Source organism: Rutilus rutilus, assembly GCF_951802725.1.
Source record: "Rutilus rutilus genome assembly, chromosome: 2".
NCBI classification, from domain to species: domain Eukaryota; kingdom Metazoa; phylum Chordata; class Actinopteri; order Cypriniformes; family Leuciscidae; genus Rutilus; species Rutilus rutilus.
The window spans coordinates 9057426-9066697 of NC_140210.1; the positions used below are offsets into that span (position 1 = coordinate 9057426).

General features: G+C 37.3%; 1 protein-coding gene across 1 annotated transcript; it reads right to left on the bottom strand.

The window, feature by feature from the left end:
- Window positions 1-1018: 1018 nt before the first annotated feature.
- Window positions 1019-2922, bottom strand: LOC311285257 (ladderlectin-like). Its single transcript, XM_084400833.1, has 6 exons — window positions 2672-2922; window positions 2472-2549; window positions 2147-2253; window positions 1643-1765; window positions 1361-1472; window positions 1019-1205 (listed from the first exon to the last, which is right to left on the bottom strand). Exons 2-6 carry the CDS (start codon window positions 2527-2529, stop codon window positions 1126-1128), a joined length of 480 nt encoding a protein of 159 aa, XP_084256959.1. The 5' UTR covers window positions 2530-2549; window positions 2672-2922; the 3' UTR covers window positions 1019-1125.
- Window positions 2923-9272: the final 6350 nt, after the last annotated feature.

Genomic DNA, 9272 nt, shown 5'->3' on the forward strand with positions numbered 1-9272 from the left:
ATTTCTAGTTTTATATACTATAGTCTATGTCCTTTGTGCATCCCTGCCAGCTTACTATGAAGAAAAAGAGCAAATATGCACATGAATTAATAGAAATCTAGGCCCATTCGCTCAAAATTTGGCTTTCCTTAGGGTAGTACCTCTAATATCAAGGCCTAATGTCCAATTTAATGTATCCTCTGTGGTGGAGGAGAAACCATGGCACAATATGGTTGTGTGCATTGTCCTATTTGCCAAATTTAAGGGTCTATCAAAAGACTGTTTTAACACACTATGGCGGCCAAGAAACCACACCATGAAATGGGCTGATGGTGCAATAGGTGGCTCAGTGTGCATTGTCTATGCTAAGTTTAATGTTCTCATACGCACACGAAAGTCTGCATATTTAGTTTTGCAAAGATCCTTTTAGTGGCTCTGTAATACAGTGCAAAGAATATCATAAACCCATGCATTTCATTTTTGCATAATGAAAAAGTGCACCTTGAATTAGTGTTTGACAATCACTAAACAGCTGCCATGAAAACACAATGATAAATGTGCGTTCATTAAATTCTTAATTTTCTATTATAGAACACTAAATAGGGGCAATAGTCTGGAAACGCAAATATTTTTCTATACCTAGAAATTACTCAAAATCCCATACTCTTCTAAACTGCGTAGGAACCCTGTAGATTGCAACCAATATTTTCTTTCCAAAAATAGACTCACATATGCCTACATTTATATTATTCATGTGACATTCAACAAATCAAAGAGTAACATGGGGTTTTGGACTTGAGCCAGAATACCATATAAAGATCATGGTGAATTCCAGGATCATGATGCATATTTTAATAAGACAAAACAGTTACTTACAATCCAATGTAGGAAACAAATGTCTTCTAGTGTTTGTCAATGAAGCCACTGTGTGCGCTTGCTTAAACCCCTTCCCTGATATCATTAAATGCCATTCTACGAACCATATCCTCAAACCTTGCTATACAATATAGCCTACGCATTTGATTGTCCACAATTCACATGCCTTGATTCAATGCTTTATTAATTGAGGTGTGTTTCAGAGAAAATTAAGAGATTGAATTTCAGAACAATTTTTGCAAAGATAAGATCAGAAAATGTAGTACAAAGTCAATATGGACCAGGTTGACGGAGCTCACAAATATAGGTCTTTGAGGTTGAACAGGATGCATCGTTCCAGCAACGGTTAGCTGTATGGTGGAATAATGAAATCAGTTGATCATTACAGTGGTGTTCAACTTAAGCCATAGAGAAATCCAAACAAGTAATTTAATGTTACTGTATGATATGAAATTATAGGATTGCAGATTAGTTAAAAAAAATAAAAATAAATGAGTGCACTCACAGGTCCAGTTGATCTCCAAACAGTTCTCAGGACCACCTGCATTGTTAGGTTCTCCAGAGCACCAGTTGGTATAGTCATACACAGTTCCATCACTCCACAACCACTCTCCATCCTAAGTGAAGAGAATAAATACAAAAAGTGCACTACTGTAGTCAGACGCAAGCCAATTAAGTTCAGCTTTGAAGTCAAACCATCTTCATTAGAAACTTTGCCTTTGATTAAAGCAGAAATTTCAGTTTAGACAAACAAATAGGTTTCTTTAGGGCACACAATTGAACTTACTTGTACACCATCATGAGCACCAACCCAAGTTTTTGTGGAAGCACGCAACAGACTCAGCAGGAAATTATTCTCTGGTTGATCATGCACAGATGCGAGATTCGCACCAAAAGATTGACAGTTTCTCTGAAGAGACAGATTTGTCATTACAAAATCTTATAATCTTTTTAGTAGAAAGCAGAAATGGCTTTAAACATTAGTAATTTGCAAACAAAGAAACATTCCCACTTATATTAAGAGCACTTAATCTGTACTAACATTTAAATCAATCATTTGATTTTAAATGCAAGCAATTAATACAGCTGTAATTAGATCTAGGATTACTCTGTTGACCCAGTGTTAACCCACCCTTAAACCTAACCATCAAACCTGTCCCTAACCTTACCCATATCCCAACTCAATAGCAGCAAAAGTGTCTTACATCAACACAATACATTGTACCAAACCATTTATTTAAAGACATAATATAAGGTGTTGTTCAAATAGCTTTGTTGTATAATACATTACCTCTGCTGTGATCCAGGGAACCGATTGAGAGAAGTACTTGTAGCACCGGCGTCCAAAACTTTGCCATCCACGTGGACATCTTCTAAAATCAAGTGTGGATTCACTACCTAAATGGGGATTTTGTAATATTTAGCGTTTTTATTTTAAATTATTTCAAGTTTGTGTGATTATATGCAAAAAAAAAAAAAAAAAAAAAAAAAAAAAAAAAGTGTACTTTAACACTGAAAATGCTTCATTAATCATGCAAATATCAGTAAATAGAATCTTGTACATTGCCATAATGCACTTAAACTGGCAAGAGTTTACAATTAAATGTTCTAGTTACCATCTGCATTCCCCATGAAGACAACAAAAAGAAGCAGAAGACTGCTCAGCATTGCCATGATGAACTTGAAAAATCAACCTAAAAACGAATAAGCAGGTAAAGTTAAATGTCTGCACTCAAATGCTGCACACTGTGGAATCTTAGTGTATTTTAAAGACAACGCAAACGTTATTCAGTAGGTTTCTATTCCAAAAACTCACCTTGCTTTTCAGATTGTTGTCTTCAGAATCTCAGAGGAAGTGTTTGTTAAGTTCCAGAAAGAGCCCTGCGTTTATAGTCTACTTTACTAATTGGGCCTCATTTATCAATCTAACGTAGATCCGAGCGCAGAAATCATCTTATAACAGGGTTCAGGTGTGATTCATGAAACACTGGAATACAGCCAATCCCATCGTACGAATGATCGGACGTTGATAAATGTGGCGCTGAAAACAATCGTCATTTGAATATCACAGCCCTACAAATTCACGGTTTAGAAAGCCTAACTTCCTCATTATCTTCACCTGGGATGTTCCCATGACAACTCAGCACGGTGTCCATCAGCTGTTCTTAAGACAGAAATGTCTTAACACAACTGTTGCAAATAAATATAGCTATAATTGTATTATATATATATATGCGTTATATATGTGTGTGTGTGTGTGTGTGTGTGAGAGAGAGAGTGTGTGTGTAGGCCTATTTCTCTGCTCTCAACTTTAAAACTTGCAACAACATGACAAAAATGTGTCAAATATCTGGCACATTTACATGATGGAGTAAAGTGCTCATGTTATTTAACCCGCGCTTCAACTTTCTGGATTGCGCCAAAGAGATAATGTCAGTTTGGTTTTGGGTTTTGTTTCATGTCTTTTATTTTGTAGTTTGTTTCTTGTTTCCAAATCATATATTGCTGAATAGGAGTTTATGAGTTATGACTTGGCTGCTATATGAATCAAGTCAAGTCACATTTATTTATATAGCGCTTTTTACACTACAGATTGTTTCAAAGCAGCTTTACAGAGATAACAGAAAAATAATGCAACAAAGTTTGTCTCCAGAAGAAAATAGCGTTACAGTCCAGTTTAAGTAAGCTCAGTGATGTTTCATTTTTGTTGTAAAAAAGTTATTCATTTAGTTAATTTATATATATAAAAAATATATATATAAAAAAAAAAAATTATATATATAGATAGATAGATAGCCGCTCTGGAGAAAACTGTGATGTCATCGTCCAGCTCAGTTCTCATATATGGCGTTTGGTTAATGTGTTAAAGGGATAATTGTCTGGTTTGCATCAACACGTTGGGAATGATTTCTTGTTAAATTCATCTTTAATGCATTAAATAACTTGAATGAACACAAACAGTTTGTGTGAAGGCATGGAATTGGACTAGTTCTGGTGCAGCTTCTATGTTTTAAGCGACACTGGCACAAAAAAAAAAAAACACAATACTCACATTTCCATTGTATATCTCATTCCACAAAACAAAACATGCAAATTAAGAAAATAATATTAATCTACATGTCTCATTCCACAAAACAAGCTCTGCAACTTAATGAAATAATATAAAATAATATAAACCTACTAAATTCTTACTATAAAGATTTATATATTATATACAGTCCGAGCGCAAGTCCGATGATGATACATTGGAGGAACGAGTTATTCAACCCGAACCTCCATCGCAAGGACAACTTGAGCAGGACGTTTCTCAGTGATACGCTGCTCAGTTATGGAACATTATGAGATGTTGCAGCTGAAATTCCTCACCATCAGCATTAACAAGTGTATGTCCATCAACAAACCCATGTGTATATTTCTAATTTATTGCAGTGCATATGCGGTATCAATAACGGTGCCCAGCACTAATGTGAATCTTGCTCCATCTTTACTCAGAGGAGTAAGCACGACAGACAATCTGCATTAATAGACACAGTTTTAGGTAATTGTGATACCTAATCACGACTGATTAGCAGAAGCATTTCAGTAAGACAGTAATAACGTGAGTTAGCCGGTTAGGCAGAAACTTACACAATATAAAACACAAAACTACGTATTTTGAACATCCGGTAGAAAATATATACATCAATAATTATTCATACTTACAGGTTGTGATTCTGAAGAGCAAGCTGGTCCAAATAAACTTGGTACTGACCATATTTCAAGAAATCAGTAAAATGAAGTTTGAGGGCTGGTCAAGTTGTTCGTGGCGGACAACATACAACATAGGCGGGAATTATGCAAATGTTCCTCTAGTGACGTACTGTAGAAACGTAAAGCAGTAGGATTCGAAATACAAACAACTTGTTTACTCGGTTCAGAGTCGATTCTTTCTTTTGGGAGACAATAACTTTATTTATCGTGCACTTTCGACTTTACAACTTTGCAGAATGTTTACATTCACAAACAGCTATATTACACACTGCATAAAGGGGAATATTTGAAAAACCATAATAGGGACACTTTAAAAAAAAAAGGAATTCCCTTATAGGAGCCAATGGCCCCTTAATTGCTTTTTTTTTTTTTTTTTGTCTGGAGCCCTAGGCACTGCTTATACTGTTTTCTAGGCAACTTAACAGATCAGCCTTGTTTCCAGAGCGTAGTCCACCATGAGAGAGTGATGGAAGGTAGGCCTGATTTTTGTGTTTGAAGAAGTTTTCTAGGTTCCCATCACGGGTCTGACAGGTGATGTAGAGTGTGGAAAATAGTCATTTTTCAGTGAGTTTTGTCTTGGACTGTCCTCTTATTGGAGCTGTTTTAATAAGAGAGAGATTGTTCCTTTTCAAAGGGGTGGTGATGGGTTTCGTGCCCTGCATCTCTGTAACAAAGAATTTGTACTGCTCTTGGCCCATCCTCTCTGCAACCCGAACAGCATCCACAACAGCTTGGTCTGCTAATAAAACGCAAAGGGTGGTCACACCAAATATTGATTCAGTTAATAGAAGCTAATTGATAAATCAAATCTATTTATGACATTATTTTGGAAAGCATCCTTACTTTACAGCATTTTTACACAAGTGCCTAAAACGTCTCACAGTGTGCTTTGCAGGAAGGTTTCTTCAAGCATCTTGCAGACATTGCTGTATTCTTCTGGATTTAGTCTTTTTAGTTTAGTTTTTTTTTCTGTTTCTTCATGTCAATGATGGTGAGATCAGATCATACCGGCTCTTGTCACTCCTTGAGCATACAAAAATCTCACTGGATTATTACAATTAAATGGCAAAATGAATGTTTGGAAACGTAAGCTGACACACTACAGCAAAAATATATATAGAACTGGCTTAAAACAATTTTTTTGGGGGTGAAAATACTAAAGTGCCTCAGACTTTTGCACAGTAGTGTATATATACAGACTTTTGCATGCACACAAGAAACTTTTGCGTACCCTCGAGAAACTATTCACATGCGCACAGGAATTTTTTGCATTCTTACAATTTACAACTACGCATTACAATTTCTTGTCCTTTGTGCATCCCTGCCAGCTTAGAAAAAGAGAGCAAATATGCACATGAATTAATAGAAATCTAGGGCCATTCGCTCAAAATTTGGCTTTCCTTAGGGTAGTACCTCTAATATCAAGGCCTAATGTCCAATTTAATGTATCCTCTGTGGTGGAGGAGAAACCATGGGACAGTACGGAGCTTATAATATGACAATATGATTTGAATTTGAATTGTGTAAATTTGAATTATTTACAAGTGTAATCTAACAAAAGTAAATTTTATGTGGTATTTTAAATAGTTCTGAATTTGATTTCTTTAAACGAATATTGAACATTTGAAATTTAACGAATTGAAATGTTTTCATGGCTGAATTTTTTAGACATGTATTTTCAAACAGCAATTTTTTTGTTCTGAATTCTTAGACTGCAGAAAAATACAGAAATTACAAAAATACAGATTCAAGTTTTCAAGATGAAGAAAAAATTCAGAACTTCAAATTCAGTTTTCTAAAATTCAAACCGCGGAAAATTCAGATCTTACAGAAAGTAGGTGACAGGTCATTCACAGGGAAGAGTAAAGGATCTCAGAAAAGTCGAACAGAGCATTTTGGCTGCACTGCAGTAGTTTTCTGCCGCAAACGCGGTGGTGATTCAAGAGAATCCGTGTAGGCCTATCTTTCGTTCAGTCGTTTTTTTATTTAATATTAAGAGTAGAAAAATGAGAAAACGCGGTGGTGGTTCAAGAGAATCCATGTATCTTTCGTTCAGTTTTTTTTTTTTTTTATATAAAATGAGAAAACAGCTTGAGTATTAGATTTCTAATATTCTAGTAATAATAGTGCTCCGCTGCTACAGTTGCACGGAGCTTACAAAACTTAACACGTGTATTGCAACAAGGCTACATTTCATTTTCTCATCAAACAACTAGACTAACGAATGGCTCGACACAACAGAAGAGCCTAGACAGGGCTTTCTCTCTGTGTAGACCAGCAGTTGCTCTGAATTTGCTATAACCCATACTGTAGCCTATTTTCCGGACTGTAAGTCACGTTTTATCATGAAACACGCTGTGATTTATTCCAAAGTGACTTTCAAAAGTAGGCGCGCCATGAAGGCTATTCGCTGTATTTTGGTTCATTTTTGGTGTGCACCAGAAAGATCTTAAAGGAGACCAAGACGCGCTAAAGCAGCGCATCATGTTGTTTTATTTATTTTTCAATGGCATGATATTTTGTAGTCATTTTGAATGTACACAAATAAAAATTCTGAATGATGTCATATGATCTGTATGACTATAAATAACAGAGTATCATGTTATTTCCCAGCAGTGGAACAAATCCCAGGGATGGCGCAGGCGCATCGCGCTCTCACACAACATTGTATAGTATCAGTTCTGGCGTTGCTTCATATCGCAGACTGTTCATTATCAAAATAAAACACAGTCAACCAAACATATAAAAAGTTATTCTGCCTAATTTAATTGGTCTGTTGTGCAATATAAAGGGCAAGCTGTGCCGCACAGTCCTACTTGTTATTCCAAACATTTCCCTTGCTGTGAAGACGCTGATTAGCCTATACGTGTATATTGACACTCGATTTGAAGTATGAAGCCTTCTTTATATTAATAGTTAGCATCCACATGTTACATTGCAAATATGAAAACTTTTGACTGAACGAGAGATGCGCGACCATTTCGATTTAAATAAATTTGTTTGGCGTTTAAAATAGGCTAAATGTTGTTTGTAATAAAGGGCACAATATAGGCTATTTTTTTTATAGGCTATGTATATATTATTTTATTATACATGGCTACTTATTTTTCATTCTTGTTGTTTTCTGCATTCATTTAAGGATTTGCCTTCGTCTTGCGGCTCAGCTCTTTCTTCACCACGACAGACCGGTACATCGACCGCATTACTGCAGAAGCTGCACCGATCCGTCTGTCAATCTCCCGTTCCATCCTTCCCTCACTCAAAACCCCAAGATACTTAAACTCCTCCACTTGAGGCAGGAACTCTCCACCAACCTGAAGCGGGCAAGCCACCCTTTTCCGACTGTGAACCATGGCCTCGGATTTGGAGGTGCTGATTCTCATCCCAGCCGCTTCACACTCGGCTGCAAACCGTCCCGTACTGCATGCTGAAGGTCCTGGTCTGAAGGGGCCAACACGACAACATCATCCGCAAAGAGCAGAGACTAAATCGTGTTGTCCTCAAACCCGACACCCTCCAGCCCCTGGCTGCGCCTAGAAATTCTGTCCATAAAAATTATGAACAGAACCGGCGACAAAGGGCAGCCCTGCCGAAGTCCAACATGCACCGGGAAGAAGTCTGACTTACTGCCGGCAATGCGAACCAAGCTCCTGCTTCGGTCGTACAGGGACCGGACAGCCCTTAGCAAAGGACCCCGGACCCCATACTCCTGGAGCACCCTCCACAGGCCGCCGCGAGGGACACAGTCGAATGCCTTCTCCAAATCCAAATCTTCTCCAAATCTCCAAATTATATTGACATATATCTTAATTTCTTTACTTTTTTTAACTTACCGGGCGACTATTCAGGCTATGACAGCCGCCATTTACCCTGCCATACCCAGCTGATGCAAAGCGTAGGTTAATTTATATCTACACAGAGAGAAAGCCCTGTCTCTCCCTCGGTACGGGTTGTGTCGAGCCATTGGTTAGTCTGATTGTGTCACGGTGTGGGTTTTGTGTCTTGTTCTTGTCTGTCATGTGTTCCCCTGTCTTTTCATGTTTAGCTGTCTCCCGTTATGTTGATTAGTCTTCCCAGGTGTTTCTTATTTACCACGCCCCCTTGTTATCTTGTTTAGCTTGGTTGTCTGTGTATTTAAGCCCTGTGTTTTAGTTCAGTCATTGTGAGTTATTGATGTTGTTAGGTTGCATGTTCTTTGTTCTGTTCTGTTCTGTTCTGTTCTGTTCTGTTCTGTTCTGTTCTGTTCTGTTCTGTTCTGTTCTGTTCTGTTCTGTTCTGTTCTGTTCTGTTCTGTTCTGTTCTGTTCTGTTCTGTTCTGTTCTGTTCTGTTCTGTTCTGTTCTGTTCTGTTCTGAAGTCTGAGTCTATGTCAAAGTTCTAGTTTATTTAATAAAAACACTGCTGCACTTGGATCCTGCTTCTTGCTTCCTGCTCTGCATCGTAACAGGTTGTTTGATGAGAAAAATATTAAATGTAGCCTATACATTCTTACTACGTAGGCTAGTCGCAATGAATGTGTTAATAATCCGTGCAACCGCAGCAGTGGAGCACTATTATTACTAGAATATTAGAAATCTAATACTCAAGCTGTTTTCTCATTTTATATTAAATAAAAAAACGACTGAACGAAAGATACACGGATTCTCTTGAACCACCACCGCGTTTGCG